Source organism: Protopterus annectens, chromosome 2.part2, assembly GCF_019279795.1.
Source record: "Protopterus annectens isolate FY-2018-M chromosome 2.part2, PAN1.0, whole genome shotgun sequence".
In the NCBI taxonomy this organism is placed as follows: domain Eukaryota; kingdom Metazoa; phylum Chordata; order Ceratodontiformes; family Protopteridae; genus Protopterus; species Protopterus annectens.
The window spans coordinates 1,107,873,142-1,107,894,720 of NC_056730.1; the positions used below are offsets into that span (position 1 = coordinate 1,107,873,142).

Here is a 21,579-nt window from a genome sequence, read left to right on the forward strand (position 1 = left end):
TATAATATAACAACACACATATATATTCTGGACATACAATGCACTGGAAAAGATTATAATAAATTGTATCTGCCTGACATTTTTTTTGATTTGACCATACTGAATTTTCCCCTAAGCAGAAGAAACACACTAACCTTAATTGAAACAATCTGCTGTGCAAAATAACAGATTGTGACAGTGAATACCTGTAACACTTCCAAAGTTCTGTAGAGAATACCAGATGTAATTCCTCTTTGAGAGTTCTTTATAAAATGTATGTGGTATTACAAGATAGTATTCAGCTGAAAATGCATAAATGTATCTAAGAATGCAGTTCTACATGCACAACTAGACACACACACACACACACACACACACACACACACACACACACACACACACACACACACAATGAAAATTATTAATTTCACATGTTTACTTACGTAAATTGTATGTGGAACATACACCTCTTTTGAAGGAAACTCCAGCACTTCTTTGATAAGTCGATTTCGGTTATCAGACAGTGGAAGCACTGGTAGCAGCTCAGGTGACAGGCAACCAGGTAGGCCCTCAAATGCTGAAGAAATCTCTACCTTCAGTAACCCTTCAAAACAAGTACAAACCACAACATCAGAAATATCATTCCAAAAACTGGAACACACTAACCACTTTCACTAAAGTAATCATTTTGAACTTGCTGCTTAAAAAAAACAATTACCATCTGGAACATATGGTATGCCTTGAAGGTACATGCAAAGCATTGTACCATATCAGGTTTTCATTTGATGCATCTAAATTTCTACAGGAGATCAAATTACTATTATTGTGTGTTTCTCACTCTACATGGACATTTTTGGCAGACTAAACAAGACAACTTAACATTTAATCCTTTGCAAAATGGGAAGAAATTATTGGGATTATTTATTTATTTATTTTATTTATTGCATTTGTTTACCAGGAAAGCCCACTGAGCCAAAGTGAGCCCATTTTCCGTGGAGGCCCGGGGAGAAGTACATACAAGAAAATATTGCACACAATACAGAGTATATAAATAGTAGTGGTACGTGAAAATCAAATTGATAACAGCAGTGAAAACTTGTTTACAATCATGGCATGAATGTGGAAGATAGGGAATAGTATGCATTCACGTAACGTATAAATATAATATGCAGCAGCAGCAGGCTGGACCAATTGCAAGGTTTTGGACTGTTCTGGATGGACCAATCGTGAGGAATACTGGCAAAGGGACTGTTTGGATATCGGCGGCAAGGGGAGCAGTTATTTAGACATCTGGCTTGTTGGCAAGGTAAGCAGGCAAAGTGGATATAGGCGGCAAGGGGAACAGTTATTTATAAATTTGGCTCGTTGGCAAGGGACTGTTGACATTTGGCTCATCAGCAAAGTAAGCAGGGAAAGGGACTGTTTGGGCTCGTCAACAAGGTAAGCAGGCAAAGGGACTGTTTGGGCTCTTCAGCAAGGGGGGTGTGTGTAATGCCCCAGTTGCTATATACTGGTGGCTAGAGCAAACTCATGGTGGTGTGGTAGGGAATACCTCAGGCCTGAACCCTGTACCTTGTATGCAGGTGTTAAGGGCCTGAATTCCCTACCCACCACCATTTGTAAAAAAATTGCAGATTTTTGCCTCATATTTGATCTGTTCTGCTCCTCATAATATCTGTGGTTTCTAAATGTTTAAATGCATAGATATTTGATGGTGCAGTGGTAGCATTGTTGCCTCACAGCTACAGGTTCTCAGGTTTGATTCTTGGCTGGGGTGCCTTCTGTGTGGGGTCTGTATCTTCTGTTTGTGTGGGTGTGCTTTTGTGTCCTCCCATGTTACAAAGACATGTCTGCGTTATTTCTTCCTGGGCCTCTGCTGAAAATTGTTTTTTTTTAAAGTGTTTTTCAAGTTAAACTGTCCTGGTTAACAAATGTTAAATAAAATTGACAGGCATTTGAATTTCAGACTTCAGGTTTCTGAATGTTTAATTCCTTAAATATTTGATGGTGCAGTGGTATCATTGTTGCCTCACAGTTATAGGTTTTCTGGTCTGATTCTTGGCTGGGGTGCCTTCTGTGTGGAGTCTGCATCTCCTCCCTGTGTTTGTGTGGATTTGTTCTGGTGTCCTGCCATTTTACAAAGACATGTGTCTGCAGTATTTCTCCCTGGGCCTCTGCTGAAAATTGTTTTTGTTCCATCAGAAGTAAAATTGACAGGTATTTGAATTTCAGACTTCATATTCTTCAGAAAATACATAGTAACACAACCTTTTATTCTAGCAATTTTCTAAGTTTATAAGATGAGCATTTGAAATTTGTCCCTGTTTTTGGGACTGTATTTCCCCATCATTGGCTTTGTTCAGGTTTTTTTGTGCTAAGGTTGACAGCTATGGCAAGAACTGAATTCACTGAATATGTATGAGGGCTGTATTCCCTCATTACTGGGTTTGTCCAGGTGTTTTGTGCTAAGAGGTTGACAGCTATGGTGAGAACTGAATTCACTAAATGATAGCCATTTAAGTTTCAGTCTTCCTCTCTTTCACAAAGCAGCTGATTTGGTGTACTTGTATGTTGCTCTGACTGTTTTGCACAGGGACCTTGGCAGTAAAATGTATGGTGGTAACAGCATTTTATTCTAACAACTTTCCAAGATTATACAAGCAATGTTTAATGTGTCCCTGGTTTTTGACCCCCCCCCCCCAAACATTTTGGCTTTTTCCAGATTTCTTGTTCTGTGAAGTTGAGATGCAGTTGAGTATTGAGTAGATTTTACAAGGAGCTGAGAGCTGCAGGGGAAGATAAGTTTAGTGCTGCTTATAGTGAGTCTGCTTGCATTGTTAATAGCACAACAGGTTGTGCACTTGCTTTTGAATCAGAAGGCTGTGGGTTCTACTCCCACAAGGGGTGGATGCTGCCATACTAAGAATGTCCTCTTTGGCTTAAATACTAGCTATGAGCCTGTTATCAATTTGCCATCCATTTCCTATTGCAATATTACTAGCTTATCATTTTTTATGTAATATAGGCAATTTATTCCTCAGGGGCAACAGACACTTTATTTTTCGATGAAACCATGAAATATAAATGTGTTTGCTAGCAGCAACCTCTTCATTAGTTACAGATTTCTTTAATGTAGAATTATTTAGATGACTTTTACTTCTTCAGAGATTGTGCATATTTATTGATAATGGTAGACTGTAGAATTGTGCATATTTACTGATAATGGTGGACTGTAGAAGTTTGAGTAGACTTTTATGATGGAAATGTTCTGAACTGGTCAGTTTTGCCATTATGGGTGCATGCATTTTGTTTCATTGTTTACTTGAAAAATGTTCTGAATTGGGCAGTTTTGTCATTATTGGTGCATGCGTTTTGTCCTACTGGAAAAATGTTCAAAACAATAAATTTAAAACGCCCTCTAACAACTGTACTGTATTGTACAAGGAATATAATTTAGTACTGTTAGAAAAATGTGTATTAGAACATATATAAAGTGCTAGTTTAAAAGCAAATAGTATGTAATGCATTTTATTCTATTTTACAATATGGCAGTAAGAATGATCTTACATGTAATTGCTTGAAGCTTTGGAGCTGCAGTGTGATTGAACTCTGACCCTGGCAGTAGCCAGCTCAGCAAGCTTATGTTTTTCACTAATGATTATCTGCTGGGTCAGGAAAACGAATGTATAAGGCATTGAATCTTTTCTTCCTTCCTCTGAGATTGTTGGCCTTGTGAATATTATCAGCACAGCTGCTAAAAGTAATGTTGCGAGAAGAACAAAGAAGCGTATTACAAGAACTGAACTGACTATTGTATTCGAGCAGGACTGAAACCTTGAAAGAATAACATTTACAGAAAGACATTATAACTGACCAGGTGCTTTGCAAGGCTGTATTATTCTCATGGGAAAACTTTTAAAAAGTATAACCTCAGCACTTTCTTATGAATAGAGTATTGTAGACTATAGTGATGTAGGTGCCCTGTGACTGACCACGTCAGTAAGGTGGGCACAGCTTGAATGTATAGGGTATAAAATGAAGATTATTTCCTGTATCATGTTAGACAGAATTCTATACTTGTACTGTATGGTTTTTTGCCTCCTGGTGTACACTAGTAAAGTTTTCTTGTATCTGAGCCTCCTGTGTTGTCCTAATTTATTTTTATTTAACAGTTTGGTCCTACGTTTGACCGGAAGCCCTCGACAGCTGCAGATCAGAGTCTACCGGTGGTCGAATACTGAGCAGGAGAAGCTACCGAAACGGTTCTTCTTGAAGCACAAAGACCTCCGACTGAATTGTTGTTTTGAGAGGCTGGCCACTTTTCTGATCTGTGGCCGAAGAGCGGTCTCGAACTGGTGGACCCAAGAGGCTCAGGTAGGAAGATTTTTGTCTTTTTTCTGTTTTAGATCAGGGACTAGGTTACAGTAAATGCTATTGTCATAGATTTGTTGTGCAGATCAGGGACATAAGAAATTACTGTATATTTTGTCATAGATCAGGGAAGCAGAATAAGGTAGGCAGTTATTCTAGATAAACTGTGTAAGGAACTATGATACCACGTGGTAAGAAAAGGGTTACGTAACAGTCTTCTTTAGACATGGGAAATCAGTGCACTAAAAAATCGCGAGATCCGCCCCTAACTGATGACGCGAAATATATGCAATTATAGCGAGCAGATAATATAAGGTATTACACAAAATGGGTTAAAAATACGAATTTGACGGTAAACTAAATAAAATTTCGTTAGTTAAACTTTTAAAACAGCTTAAATCTGACGCAGAAGGTCAGGCAAAAAAGCAACGGCAGTTAGGCATTCCTCAGGCGCACAGGTGGATTGAGGAAGTGAACCGAAGGGAACAAAAAATTAAAAATGCAAAAGCATTATTTTTAGACAAAGAGGATAATAATACAGTAATAGCGACGTGCTCCCTCCTCCCCTCCAATACCCTTTTTAGGATATGAAGCAGGACGACAGGCCAGTCCTCCTCCACGTTATCCTGAAGTTGCAGGGGCACTAAAAAAAACATTCGTTAGAGAACCTATTGAAACTAGGTCCCGGACACATAAAACACTTAGGGACACAGATTTATATCAAATAGGGAGAGACTCACTAGAAGACAGCGAAGAAATCTGTCCACTAATCGAGGTACCAAACCCTCAGGCAGGACAGGAAGGACAGGACCCAACTCTCCTAGTGTATAGACCATGGACACCAGAAGACATTCGGAAAGCGACAGAGGGAATCCCTCACCCGAAAATTAATCATAAAAAGTTTATACAATATTTACAAGGTATGAGACTAAGTTACCATTTGAATGGGAAAGAAGTAGAGAAGGTAGTTAGACAAATTATAGGTCCAGACTGGCACATGATTTGTGGCACCTGGAACGCTCGTGACGCACAACTTAAGCCACTCCTACATAGTGACGCAGAATTAGACACCAGAGTGAAAGGTCTTACAGACCGAATCTCTGAGAACTGGAAACCAAGAGCAGATTGGACTTGCATTAATCAATGCATACAACGGGATAATGAAACTGTAGATGGGTACTATGGTAGATTATTGGAATGTTTCAATAATCATAGTGGTATGACTATTCCTGAAAATCAGACAAATGATAGTGCATATGAACAACTCAAAAATGCATTTTTGAAAGGTTGCATTGCCCCTATCAGTAGCTTTATTACAAAGCATATGATAGATCACCGAACGAGTAGGCTACAAGCCTTACTTGAGTATGCTAGGCATGCTGAAAGACATTTTAATAGTAAAAAGAAAAAGAAAACACAGGTCTTCACAGCTGAAGATGGAGCAGACGTTTTTGTAGTACAGTCAAGTAAAAAGGGTAAGAAAAATACCCAGGGTAACAAACAATCTGACAAAAGGTCAGAAGATTTTGAAGAGAGAAAAAAGAAAGGTGAGTGCTTTAAGTGCGGTAAAAAAGGACATTTAGCAAGGAATTGCAGGCTAAATAAAAAGGCGACTACAGAAGATAAAGATAAAGGTGATGAGGACTGACTATATGATAGTGATGACAATCAAAAATCATCAGGAAAGGTTAATAGACAAAAAGCAAATGTAAATATAGTGGAAGGAACAGAGGAAGTGCAAGCAGATGTAGAGGATGAAGAAAGTGAAGTTTTAGATTTAGCATTGTTGAGCTTGGAGCTCTATTTGGCAGACACAAAACCGGAAGTTACACTTCTGGTGGAAGGTAGGGAAGTGAAATTCTTGTGTGACTCAGGAGTGTCACGAACTTTGATACACCCTTCAAAGTTACCAGAACACTCTGAATCACCTGACTACATATTAGTAAAAGCAGCAAATGGACAGCTATACAGGGAACCACTCTCCCATGATATAGCAATAACTGACCCCGTTTCAGGTATGACCCAGAAAAGTAAAATTGTAGTTTCTGCAAAATGTCCAGTAAACTTACTGGGAAGAGACCTAATGCAGATATTTGGCATAGCAGTAGTTCCTACTATGCAGGGTATGGAAGCACAAAGACAAATGGATACTTTTGTGGTGCGATCGGAGGGTGAGGCTTATTATTGGTACAGCCAGGATCTAGTTACGACTGGTCCAGGGGCAGTAACCGAAGAACTGATGAACGTAGCCATCAGTAAAGTTCCCTCCCTTGACATTGATCAACAGCATTTGTTACATTGTACTCTATACTACTGCAGCATGCCAGGACCCGATAAAGAATATGAGCAAGAGTTGTTCAAAAATCCTGCTAACAGGCTAGTGTTACGGACTTTATATTGGGATACTGAGGGAAACAGTGTAGTAAGCTGTTCACTACCTCAGGAATTCATGAAACTGTACAAATCCAATAGACTGCCACGTCAGTTTGACAAAACACAAAAATATGAGATGGGCAGACTTGGGAGAAAAAGTGACAAGATGGGAGAAACAAACTGATTTAGAATTATCAGAACAGGGAGTACAAAAACAGAAATTGAATTGGTTGACACAGACACGTCCAGCTGTACACTTACAACATAGTGAGGACAGCTGATTGGCATTCTTGCTAGAAGAAGAAGAAAAAGCCTTGTGCGATGTACCAAACATTCTTTGGTCAACAGGGAAATCAGATGTAGGGCTTATTCGGACAGCAGGTCCAGTAACCATTACACCAAAATCAGCATTTAGACCACAAAAAAGACAATACCGCTTGAGGAAGGATGCAGAGCAGGGAATCAAGCCTATAATAGCAGCATTACTCAAGGAAGGAGTACTGGTAGAATCTCTAGATTCACCATGTAATACCCCTCTATTTCATGTTAAAAAAGCGAATGGGGAATGGCGGATGGTACAGGATTTACAAGCCGTAAACAATGCAATAATACCTAGAGCACCTACGGTGCCAGACCCACACACTTTATTAAACGATTTGAAGCCACAACAGAAATATTTTTCTGTGGTAGATATAAGCAATGCTTTCTTTTCAATACCTATACATCCTGATAGCCAGTATTGGTTTGCATTTACATTTCAGGGTAAAAGATATACCTATACTCGGCTACCGCAGGGATATTGTGAAAGTCCAACAATATTTGCACAAGAAATGGCTAGCAACCTGGCCGGATTTACTCCACCAGGGGGTAGTCAGATTCTACTTTATGTAGATGACATCCTGCTAGCAGCCCCCACCCAGCAACAGTGCAGGGAAGATACAATAGCATTATTGAAGTTTCTAGCAGCACAAGGACACAAAGTAAACAAACACAAGTTACAACTTTGGAGAAAACAGGTTAGATACCTAGGATATGTAATATCCAGAGAAGGTAGAATACTAGATGAAGATAGAAAAACAGCAATTTTACAGGCACCTAAACCAACAACCAAGAAGGAAATGATGTCCTTCTTGGGAACGACTAATTTTTGTCGAAGTTGGATACCGAACTATGCTTTAGAATCTGCTCCATTGGCTGATTTAATATATAAAACACCAATGGCAGCACAAGATGTATTACAATGGACACCTGAAGCAGAAACAGCTTTCTGCAGACTAAAACAATTGATAGCTTCATCATTAGTTTTAGGACTTCCAAATTATCACAAAAGATTTTTCCAAACCGTAGATTGTAAACAAGGATACATGACGTCAGTTCTGACACAACGGCATGGAAGTAAGCAACGCCCCATAGCTTACAGTCGCAGTTAGATCCAGTGGCACGGTCACTGCCACATTGTGTACAAGAAGTAGTCGCAGCTGCAATGGCAGTACAGGCTTCGGCCTCAGTGGTGTTATTCCACCCTCTCACTTTGAGAGTGCCTCATGCAGTCGCGATAATTTTACTGCAAGAGAAAATAGCATATTTATCTCCTGCTAGGCATCTTTCTTGTATGACCATACTGCTGAGCCAACCTCATATGGTAATTGGACGTTGTACAACATTAAATTCATCAACGTTACTTCCGACTCCTGTGGATGGCACACCACACAGTTGCCTGCAGGAAATTGAGCAAATAACTTTGCCCAGACAAGATCTTACTGATATGCCCTTGGATGATGCCGAGGTGACATTTTATGTGGACAGATCATGCAGGAAGGGTCCTACAGGGAAGAATCTAGTAGGGTATGCAGTAGTCACAGACACAGAGATTTTAGAAGCCCAACCCCTACAGCACAACCTGTCTGCTCAAGCAGCAGAATTGATAGCCTTGACACGAGCTTGCACTCTAGCGAAAGACAAATGTGTGAACATATATACTGACAGTCAGTATGCTTTCTCTACAGTGCATGTCTTTGCGCAACAATGGAAGAATAGGGGAATGATAACATCTACTGGCAAACCGATTAATCATGCGCAACTTATTTTGAATTTATTAGATTCTATTCAGTTACCTACTAAAGTAGCTATTTGTAAATGTGTAGCTCATACAAAACAACAGGATTCAATTTCAAAAGGTAATGCACGAGCTGATGCAGCTGCAAAGCAGGCAGCTTCAGACTCAGAAACCTTACTTTTGAATGAGGAATTACAACCATCTGAGATTTTAGATTTAGAAATGTTAAAAACAATGCAGACATTAACTACAAAAGCAGAGAAACAGAAATGGGAAAGACGAGGCGCAATCCTCGAAAATGGACTATACATCTCCGAGGAGAAAAAGCCAATATTGCCATCTAATTTATTTAGATATGCAGCTTTGTTGAGCCATGGGCAGAGCCATGTCTCAATAGGGGGGATGGTACAGTTAGTAAATCGAATATTCCAAACATATGGGTTTACGAATTACACACAAAAAATTTGTGCAGCATGTCATATTTGTAATAAACATCATGCACAAGGAGCATTCAAACCCAAGCAAGGGTGTTTTCCTACACCACCATATCCGTTCCATACTATCTGTATGGATTTCATAGAGTTGAGTAAATGTGAAGGGAAAAAATACTGTTTAGTGATTATAGACATGTTTTCCAAATGGGTAGAAGCTTTTCCAACTAAAAATCTGGATGCAGCAACAGTGGCAAAGGCCCTAGTAAAAGAAATAATTCCTAGATTTGGCATACCAGAAAGAATCTATAGTGACAATGGGACACACTTTGTCAACCAGACAATCCAACAACTTGGGAGATTCTTTGGGATCTCCTTGAAAAATCATTGTGCTTACCACCCACAGTCTGCAGGACTGGTGGAAAGGTACAATGGAATTTTGAAAAATAAGTTAAGAAAATTGATGAGTGAAACACAAAAGAATTGGATTTGCTGTTTGCCTTTAGCACTGCTGAGCATGAGAACAGTTCCAAATGTAAAGGGCTTGACCCCCTTTGAAGTGATATTTGGAAGGGCATATTATGTGCCGCAGTGGAAAGCTCTCATGCCTGCAGAGCTGGAGGCTGACAGCTCATTAGCTAATCATATGAGGAAATTGTTAACCAATAAGACTGTTTTGCAGTTGAACTCTTTTTCAGATAAAGAACAAACGAGACCGGAAGCGGTGCTGACCCCAGAGTCCTGGGTTTGGTTGAAGGTCATCAAGAAGAAGAATTGGACAAGTCCGAAGTGGGAAGGTCCATACCAGGTACTGTTGGCGACGCCTACTGCAGTAAAGGTTGCTGAGAGGTCGTCCTGGGTCCACCTGACGCACTGTAAACTGGTAAAGAACTTTCAGCTTGATAAACATTTTGTAACTGACACACCACAAAGGCAGGATGGCCAAGAGCAAAGTGAATAAAAATGCAAACCAACCCCGAAGATATTGTTTAACCATCTTGCTAATTATACATCTATTAACTATGATTGTGGTGACTTTCCTTTTGTTGTGGTTTTTCCTGCATATAACCACACAAGTGAAAATGGTGAAACGTGATGAACTGTCTATAGACTGGCATCCAAACTTTAACACATACCTGGCCATGAAGCGTGTATATGTAGAGACTATGAATGTTTCAAACTGCTGGGTTTGTACTGCTATACTGACAGCATATGGAGGACTTTTGATATCCGCTGTCCCCTTGGGGATAAATGAGACTTGGGAAAATTTACTTTTTGATTCAGGTTCTGTGAGATCACAGGACAAAATTGCATTGTATTTACCTATTACACAGAGAGGAATTGTTTGTTTTTATAAAAATGATACACTCCAAGTTGGTTGGAGTAACTGTAACATAACTGTGTCTTATAAATACTATATTAAGGCCAAAGATAAAAGTACTAGCTGTAGCACAAATTATGATTAATATTTGAGCTTAATGAAAACAACGATAAAAGATGTGCACAAAAATCCTGAGTTGCATAAACAATTGTCTGTTATAGACAAGAAAATGTTTCATTCAGAGTTAACCCGCATCAGTACTAAAGTAGAGAACTGTTATTTTGTTTGTGGGAAAAAGGCATATAAATGGTTACCTGAGAATTGGTCCGGCAGTTGTTTTTTGGGTTATCTGGTTCCAGCTATAAGGCATACTGCAGAATTACCTCTGGGTAAGATATGAAACGTAAGAGATGTAGCTCGAAGAACTGGGAATTCAGTCGAAAAACCTGCTAATCCAGTGGGTAAGATCGAAGCTGGCAGGAAGGATCATCCATCCGTGAAAGATAAAGAGAAATTGACTCATATGGACTTGAGTGACAGTGTTATATCCTGGGCTGGAATATTCTCAGCCTATGGAGCAGTCAAATCAATCTGGGAGCTGAGAAAACTGTCAAAACTTCTCGAAGTAATGAGTAATGCAACTTTTTCCGCTCTCGAACTTGTGACTGATGAAATGAATGCTATGAGAACTGTTGTGCTGCAAAAACCGAATGGCTCTTGACTTCACCCTAGCGGCGAGAGGTGGTACGTGCGCGCTTATCAAAGAAGAATGCTGTGCGTTTATACCAGATAATAAGCATGAGATCAATGACCACCTAGAGGTAATACAGCAGGTATCGGCCATGACTGAACCAGGCCCAAACCCACTGATGAACTATCCTAATGAATATTTTGATTGCTGTTTGTGTTGTTTTGCTCTTATTAGGAGCATGTGTCTGCTGCGGGATACCCTGTATGAAAAGATTAGTCAGAGAATTTGTTGATATATCTGTAACTGAGACTATGTACCAGGACATTGAGTTGGATCTATTAGTTCCAAATGAAATTCTTTCTGAAATGTAAAACAAATGACTTGCCTAGTTTAAAATCCTCAAAGGAAAAGGCTAGGGAACGATATGATATTGTTTATGTTTATGTATAGAATAAAAAGTATTAAAAGGAGGGAGAATGTTAGAAAAATGTGTATTAGAACATATATAAAGTGCTAGTTTAAAAGCAAATAGTATGTAATGCATTTTATTCTATTTTACAATATGGCAGTAAGAATGATCTTACATGTAATTGCTTGAAGCTTTGGAGCTGCAGTGTGATTGAACTCTGACCCTGGCAGTAGCCAGCTCAGCAAGCTTATGTTTTTCACTAATGATTATCTGCTGGGTCAGGAAAACAAATGTATAAGGCATTGAATCTTTTCTTCCTTCCTCTGAGATAGTTGGCCTTGTGAATATTATCAGCACAGCTGCTAAAAGTAATGTTGCGAGAAGAACAAAGAAGCGTATTACAAGAACTGAACTGACTATTGTATTCGAGCAGGACTGAAACCTTGAAAGAATAACATTTACAGAAAGACATTATAACTGACCAGGTGCTTTGCAAGGCTGTATTATTCTCATGGGAAAACTTTTAAAAAGTATAACCTCAACACTTTCTTATGAATAGAATATTGTAGACTATATTGATGCAGGTGCCCTGTGACTGACCACATCAGTAAGGTGGGCACAGCTTGAATGTATAGGGTATAAAATGAAGATTATTTCCTGTATCATGTTAGACAGAATTCTATACTTGTACTGTATGGTTTTTTGCCTCCTGGTGTACACGAGTAAAGTTTTCTTGTATCTGAGCCTCCTGTGTTGTCCTAATTTATTTTTATTTAACAAGTACAATCAGGAAGGTATATCAAAGAGCACATGTATGTTTCATGTGCAAGGGGCCTATGATTTGAAAACAGCCCAAAATTAATCTATCTGCCACTGGCAAAATGTATTTTCTTTGAATGTGGGTTTCAATGCTGTTCCAATGAATGTGAGTTTCAAGGGCAGAGAAGTTTTAATGCTAAGTCTGTTTTCATTGTGAGACTGCATTACTTTGTTTAGCAGATGTCTTAGTGTTTGTGCTGTAAAATGCAAAATAAAACTTTCAAATGAAGTCCAAATCATCACAGAAGTAAGGCAGTATGCACATTAGTGTTTATGGTAAATGGAATGAAAGAGCCAAATAATAGATCATTGTAATGGCTGCAGGGGGGAGGCTCCATTCGACCATGATTTTGTGAGGGGGGGAAGGGTGGCAAACTCAAAGACAGCCCCAGCTGAACTATACCTCCCAAATGTCCAGATTTTCACAGAATGAATAGATTTTTGCTTCTTATTTTTCGTTTGTTCCTCATAAAAGTTGTGGTTTTCTGTCAAATCATTTAGGAATTAAGTCACTAAATAATGACACACTGAGTTTCAGACTTCATAATCTTCAGAAAAATGCATGCTAAAGTAAGACCTGTTTTATCAACTGTCTCAGTTTATACAAGAGCAATTTTTAGTACTGCTTATATGTTCCCCCAATATATTTGGCCTTGTCCAGATTTATTGCATTAACAGGTTGAGAGGTACATCCAAATAAATTGCTTTATAGAATTAGGCATAGCCAAACTTCTCAACTGCCCCCAATTTTCTCTCAAAATGTTGCTCTTCCCCCTAATAATCCCTCCACAAAATAGCAATTTTGGAAGAAAACATGGAGGGTTTACAATTAAGAAATAACTGTAATAATCAGAGTTATAGATTACTTTTATTTCAGAAATGCATGAAGATTCTTTTATTTTGTCAGCTGCTCAAGTTAGCAGTACTAATATTGAAGTGTCCCTTCTTTGACAGGTTCCCAGCTGTATTGTGTGGCTATTTTATATTTTTGCATCACATTTTTGGTCCATTTTTCATAAAATTGTGGTTTTTTTTTTTTTTTGGTAAATTATAGTGACAAATCATTAAAGACTGAAGTTAGAAAATAATGACAGACATTTGAGTTTCAGATTTCATACCCTTCAGAAAATTCATACTAATGCAAGACCTATTCTATTATCTTTCTAAGTTTATATAGAGCAATATTTAAAAATCGTCCTTATTTTTGGGCCTTTGTCCCACTTCTATGTATGGCTTTCTCCAGATTTCTTGCTCTGAGGTTGAGAGGTATGAGAAATGTGTCAGGGTCATCACAGTCAGCCAGAGACATTTCAAATTGTGACATACTTGTTGCACCCCACTCCCCCATGTAGTGACTCTGGATGTGTCCAAGCAAGGCAAGGAGTAGTTATGCAGTGTAAATGTGCAGAGTATCCCCCCATCCAAGGTAGACACAAGTACTACAGTGGCTTTTCATCTGTCCTTGATTTTGCAGAATGGTCTGGTTTCTGTTATATTTTTGTACTGTTGATTTATGCTTATTACTCAGAAAGTGCCTGTTGCTCTGTGTTTAAGTAGCAATGCTTTAATGACCATCAGGTAGACTTGTCTGAGATCATAAGATGCAAGTAAGCTTTAATAAGCATACTGTTAAAGAATTGCCAGCATTGAAAGCCTTTCTGTTGTTGCCATGTAGAGAATACTTAACTAGATAATGTATAAGCCTTGGGTATTGAAATGCATATGACAGTATTTGTAATAAAGGACAGGATTACATTATTTTAAGAAGCTCATTACACTTGTTGGAGACTTCCAGTCATCTCTGCAGGCTTTACCCATAAACTAAACAGAATGCCAATCATGTGTGGTCCATAACCTGTACAGTAATCCTTTAAGCAATGTACCTTGAGCTTGTTTCTTGTTTGCTTTTCATTTTTTACTTTGATCATGTTTTCCCCATGAAACAAGTAGATAGTTGTCAGGCAGCAGGTCTTTTTTTGGATAAGAAACATTTTTACAAGTGGGGGCATCACAGAGATTTCTACTTTCAGCATGTTACTTGGTACTTTAATAAAGCTGAATATAAATTATTATTAGAACTGTATTGCAAGGAGAAGTGGTTTGAGTTGAGTGCTGCTTGTTTTTCTTATACTTGATTTTGACTGGCATTCCAGTAATGTATTTAAAAAGTAATTTATTTTTTGATGCCTCACAACCTTTTTGTTTCCATCTAGATATTTATTTTATTTTTTTTTTATTTTATTTTACATTTGTTAACCGGGCTAGTCTGGCTGGATACATGTCCATTTTCAGCAGAGGCCCGAGGAGAAAAGCTCCACTATCAGACTAAGACACTACAGATTAGGAAGTAACTAATAAACAAACAAATAGCATAATGTACTAAGGTAAAATACAATTACATATATGGTTTTCATGGACTAGTCTGAGTAAATGACAAACAAAGTTCAGACAAGGGGCTGGGGAGAATAAGCTCCAGTGTTAGAAAATACACATTAAAGTTAAAAAAATATCACTAGTAACTAGTCATGACAACAAAAACAGGTATTGGCTAAACTGATTATTATACAGTGTTAAATATGCAGGTTGCTAGTGAAACAGGTAAGTAATGTAGTTATTGTTAAGGAAAAGGGAGAAAATAAAGTAAACAGAAAGAGGAAAAAGTACAGTAATTGTTAGGTACAAGTATTATGGACTAAGTAAGTCAAGGGAGATAGATATTAAGTAAGCTGTCATGCAGATAATGCATTGAAATATTTTTATTCTTCTACCCTTCATTTTGTCTTGATTGGGCTCTCATAATGACAGTTTGGCACCCAGGGCAGCGTATTTAATTAAAGTTAGTTATTGTGGTTTTGAGTATAACTCCTCCCCTTTCTAGTTGGCTGCACCCCTTCCCATTGGCCCCATCCATTCAGCTGTCTCCTGCAACCCCCCCTTTGATATGAAGTCACCAGCCGCCCCTGTTCTCTAGTATCTTGACGTTGGGGGAAAGAATGGCAATAGGCTTGAAATTAGAGATATCAGAGTTGTTGCCACCTTTATGAAGTGGGAGAACAAATACTTTTTCCAGATATCAGGTACACATGATTCCTGAATGAACCTATTTAGGAGAATACTGATGGAGTATGAAATGGAGGAGGGTGATAGTTGTAAGAATTCTGTGGGTAAGTTATCAGGGGTATTGGAGCATGACTTTAATTTACAAAGAGGTTTTTGTATGCTGGAGGTTGGTATGAGTGAGCATGAGAAAGTAGGTAGAGGGTTAGAAGGTGAATTTGCTGAAGGTGTTTCTTGTGGATTTGCACTGATAGATGGGAAGGTGGTAGTAAGCTTGGCAAGGGTGTCAATAAAATATGAGTTAAAGAGTGAGGCTAAGCCAGTGGGTGTTTTTTCTGGGTTTGGGCATGGATTATTGTTAGTTCCTGAATGGAGTAAGGAGTTGATTGCTTTCCAAAAATTCTTAGGGTTTTGTTTGTGTTGGTTTTGAAGTGTTTGGAAGTGTTATTTTTTTGTTTTTGACAACTAGAAGTTTTGTCTGATTGTGAAGTTGTTTATATTGCACGAGGTCAGAAGAATTTTTGCTTTTCTGCCAGGCTTTCAAGGCTTTGTCCCTAGCGGACATAATTTGCTTAGTGGACTTAGCAAGCCAGCTGGCTTTTTTTTCCTTAACTCTTTTTAGCTGGACAGGGACAAGACTATTCAGGATCTTAAGAAATGTGGAATTAAAGAATTTCACAGCTTCATTAAGAGGAAGATATTTAGTGGACTCCAGTTAGTGTTCTGCAAGATGTCATTAAAGGTATTTGGGGAGAAGTGGGATAAATCTCTGGTATGCCTATATTGGTATATGTTTGGTTCAGAGGTGGACTTACGTATTATGAATGTTGGTGAGTGGTCACTAATACTATTTAGCAGTGTTCCGGAGGAGATTTTATTAGGGTCAGAAACCATGATCCAGTCCAGGATTGAACCTTTGTTATTCTTTATGTCAGGTCTGGTTATATCAGAAATTAGCTGAGTGTAGATGTGAAGGTGATGTTGGTAGAGGGGTTGTTATTAAAGATATCGAGCCAGTTTATATTAACGTTGCCTAGGATGATTGTTTCATTTTTAATATTGTTGGTTGGCCAGGCAAGAATATCTTCTAGAATAGTAATATTGTTGCCTGAGGGAATGTATATGACCATAATACAAAGGTTTTTGTAATCACTGAGTTTTAGGAAGGTGACAAGTAACTCAGCGGAGGGAAAGAGTGGAATGGGTTTTGAATAAGGTATTACAGTAAAGGTGTTTGGATATAATAAGGCAATGCCTCCACCATTTTTATGCAGTCTGTCTGTTCTAAGGCATGAGTAGTTAGGGGTTAGAAATTCAGAATCCTTGATATATGGTTTCAGCCAGGTCTCTGATGGCGGTAAAGTCTGGTTTGTGTTGATTCAGCCATGCATGCAGAAGAGGAATTCTATTTCTTATGCTTTGGAGATTTATGGTGGTAAAGTTTAAGGATTTTATGGAGTTAGTGGGATTATAAGAGGGAAGGTAGGGGCCAGGGTTTGGATGTATGTCACCACACAGGACTAGATTACAGTGGACAGGGTGAGTAATTGGTTGGGGCTTCTTTTTAGTATTTTGGATATATTTAAGGACAAAGTTGCTATGAAGGTTATATTTTGGAGAGAGGATTGTTAAGTTTTATTTGTAAATTAAGTCAGTGGCATAAAGCCTTGGGCAGATGTCAGAGCAGCTGGAATTTCTATTGGCTGAACCATAATAAATACAAAATGACTAGGGAGCTTGAGACACACACACTGGCACAAACTTTTAATATCCAAAGTTATAATCACAGTTTATCATGGTTAAGCACTTTCATCAGTAAGGGCATCTTCATAACCAATGAATAATGTACACCTACAGACAGCAAACAAAACTGTTGTAACCCCCCCACCCCCATTACATTCAATCAAAGGATAGAAAAAAAGTACCAAAAACAATTGTACATCATAAAATAATATATGTGCATGCTCCCCACGCAAGGCAGAAGTGAAAGTGCAAAGGAAGGCAAATAGTACAGTGCAGTATTCCACTTCTACCGTGCATGGCGACCATACACATTCTTTTTTTTTTTCTGCTTGATCTTGAATTAGTGTCTATTTCTAATCTTGGCTTTAATTTCTTGAACAATTGTTCAAAGGGTCATTTTCTTACTCGCCTGTTTTGTAATATACATTTCTCATATTTTACAGATAATATCCATTTTTTGCCAAATACTTGCTAAATAATTTATTTTCTTCTCCCATAAGGTTGATAAGTATGATATTCACAAATATACTGTTTTTTTATAGAATAACTTTAATACTATTAAAATATTCATTAATAAGTAGTTGCCCATTAATATAAAAAAATGTGTGTGCGTGTGTGAGGGATCGCTTGCTCTCTCTCACTCTTCACTGAGAGTGTGTGCACATGTGTGTAGCTGCCAAGGATCGCTCACTCTCACTCTTCACTGACAGTGTGTGTGTGTGTGTGTGTGTGTGTGTGTGTGTGTGTGTGTGTGTGTGTGTGTGTGTGTGTGTGTGTGTGTGTGTTTGAAAAGCACGTCCATGGAAGTACAAGTATAGAAGTCAAATTCCACCCTTAAGGGGGGAGTTTGACTTATGTACTTCAATTTCACTTTTCCATTACACTCCGAGCTCTCACACCGTCCCATAAGAAGTTTCACTTCAAAAACATTCAATGAAGTTGTAAAGCCTGAAAGAGAAAAAAACAATAAAAATATACCATTGAATACATACACACCCCTTGTTTCACCCAATAGGGACACTAAAAAAACTGGAACATGACTGGTCATTTACCCCAAAGAAAAATTCAGTCATAGGTCTGGAAATCAAAAATCAGTCAGTGAAAAAGTAAATGTTCACTGACATATTCTACAGCTTTAAAGCTCTGTTTTTTTAGTAAACTGATGATTGAAATAGAGTCACTGAGACCAGGTTGGGTAGTGGCATCAAACTGTAATTGCCACATCATTTCACGATGAAGAAAATTGCTTTTCCAATCGCCAGACAGTACACCATTATTAACCTGTTCCCGTACATAAAAACTGAACTTAACAAAATGGTTACATACTGTTGTATGACTTGTTAAAGCAGCTTTACTATGTCTTCTCTGAATACTATAACTGTGCTGGTAACTTCTTTTTAATGCATTGTTGGTTTTGCCAGTGTAGAAAGCGAGCATGAACTTCACCATGCCATGCAGACAACTCAAGATGAAAGACAGTTGAGTCAATAGTAAATAGGACTGTTATTAATGGAATCAAGTAAGGTACCTTCCATATTGGAATTAACATAACCACAGTGATGGTGACAACCACATTTTGTTGCCCGTGGAAACCCAAATGTTGCATGTCTTCTTGTTTTTCTAAAATCCTCTTTAAATTAAAACAATTTTTATATGTAAAAGTGGGGGATTGACTAAAAAAGGCTTAGCTGTTCATCACAGTGCAATATCTGACAGTTTTTGTTTAGTATACCCCTAAAGGTTTTTGAGTCACAAGTTAAGTTGCTATTGAAATTAGTCCCAGATCCAACAGAGGAACCAGTGTGAGGCAAACTCCACCAGGAGACTGGTCATCGGCAGACTACTTCAGGGCTCCATGTTGGACCTGCTCCTGTTTGGCATCTCCTTCTCAGAAGTAAAGGCTAATGTCAGAGGTCTCTTTCTCACCAACTTTGCAGATGATGTAGTTAAGACCTATCACAGATTCCCCCCACAACAGCAACATCCTACAAGACAGTCTAATAGAAATAAATGGCTGGTGCCAAAGCATTCTAGTGTCCTTTGGGAAATTGTCCACTCAAGCTAATTACTACATTGATAAAACACTCCTAAGAGATGACCAAATAATTAAGGATCTAGAAACATATGTAGACAATAATCTGGCTTTTGACCAACATGCAGTAAAGACAGTAAGAAAAATCATTGTATGTTGCCCAACTCATAAGCGAGGGTATGTCATCCTGGTCCATGGCAGTTATAGTATCACTCTACTGGGCCCTTATCAGACCAATCATTGAGTGTAATGCCCCCTTTGGCATGTACCTAATCAGGCACTAGCAGCAGTTGGAACACCATCAAAGGTTCCTCACCAGGAGAACCAGGGTATGAATAATCTTGCCATACAGAGATCGGTTTAAGGCCCTATCTCTGTACTCACTCACCTACAGATTACTGAGGGGTGATTTATGCCTATCATATAAGGTATAATCAGATTCAGCTCTGATGGATCTCTTGCACATCCGCAAAATAAACAGCACCAGAAATACTTAATCCAAGGACCTTAATTTTGCCTGCGACATAAGTACAACATACTGGACAGACTGGTATTTATTAGTTTAACATTTGTTTACCAGGAAAGTCTGACTGGGACAGAGATCATTTTCAGCGTAGGCCTGGGTAGAAACATTCCAGATGGATGTCTTTGGAAACTGGATATGTGGCTTAAAGGATACACACCTTATGGAATAAGTTCACCATCTATATGAATCAGAGGTTATCCCTGACCCTCTCAAAAGAAAGCTTGATCACTGGAAAAGAAATCACAAATTCACCTGTGGTCTGTCCCCCCTGTCTCTGATGGAGAATAAGTAAATTAATTCCCAACTATCATACCTCCCCATCTAAACTTTAGCTATTTCTTTACTAACATACCCCTCCATATAGGCATCCAAGGAACCCGGGGACAAAGCTAGGTTGGATTGCGCAGACAGGCTTGTAAAGACCCTGGTGCTTGTTAGCCTAGTATAAACCTATGAACCTCTATGTTAAATCTCCAGTGTTTCACCACTAGTCTATTTTCCATTTTAAATTCTTAAATTAATATTGCGTGGTCAAAACTGGAAACAGGCAAACCCCAAGACCCCTCAGTAAATAAAGATGTTCTGTAGTGGCTAATATACAATCTAACCCAGAATATCTATGGTACGCTGAAGAAAAGCATGTAAATGAGCTCCCCTGACATTACTCCCTTAAGCACTACCCATCCATCCCATATCATCACAAAATGAGGCACAATGTTTGCTGGACCATGACACCCTGGTCTAGCAAATGTCCTTCAACCAAGTTTACATATTCCTGAAAACAAACTGTCTCTTCTAAAATCAATCATAATTCAGTCCAGCTCGCCCCTGGTGGTACATAAAATGGTACTAATGTAAACATTCCTACTGCTTTCCCTTTAGCTGCTCTATAGTTGCCCTCTTTGTTCTTTAGTTTATTTCCTACATTAAAACTAAGTTCCTCCTGTATCAACAGTGCTACCTCACCTTCCAATTCCCTTCACAGACTTAAACAGCTGTTACTTCATACCCTCCTCTTGCTAATTTCAGACTTCCTTGCTCAGACAGGTGCATTTCTTGATAACACATGAGCTGAAGGTAAAGCTTTTTCATACACACACAAGCCCGTTATCTTTTAATAATGTAAACCAACCAATTTACACCCCAAGAAAAAATGCAAAGTAGTAACCCCGCTTTATTCCCTATGTGATTAATTGACTAATCTGTTTATTCTAAGGATTAAGCCTATTTCCTTTGTTTCTTACCCTGCAAGAATGACTAACTCTATCCCAAACAAGCTTATAATATTCACTACTCATTTCCAACAGGGGGTTTATATACAGTTTTCCTACAGGTATAGCCTCCTTCAATAGTCCCTTATCCAAAACATTTGATTACCAAGTCCTGGCAGCCACTGTTTTATCAGCAGTTATCATATGGAAAGCAAAACATTGCCACATAAACTAAAAATATATAAGTAAAAATAAAAACATACAGTCATATCTCCATCTGACAACATCCAAGGTAGCAAACTAGGTCCATGTTACATTAAACATTCTACCTCAAGTCTGATCTTATCTTTTCCCTCACCCATTCTCCACCTGCTTTATTCCATCTAGAGTGCCTCATTAAATCAGTAGACTCTTTCCACCACCCAGTCTGGTAGCCCATTTCATGGATCCACAAATTTCTCCAGCAAGAAGTATTTTGATACATTCATGGAGTAACTGATGTTTACAGTCCAGCGCCTGTGCTCCTTCTCTCCTTTCTGCCCTTCCTGTCCAGTACAACT

The 21,579-nt window shown here is 38.5% G+C and overlaps 1 protein-coding gene across 1 annotated transcript in view; it reads right to left on the reverse strand.

The window, feature by feature from the left end:
* The window catches only part of DOCK8 (dedicator of cytokinesis 8), a 1,731,107-nt gene that overhangs the window by 984,921 nt on the left and 724,607 nt on the right, over positions 1–21,579 (reverse strand). The window contains exon 14 of the mRNA XM_044064485.1: positions 423–583. Coding sequence (XP_043920420.1) covers positions 423–583 — 161 coding nt within the window. The remainder of the gene's footprint in view (positions 1–422; positions 584–21,579) is intronic.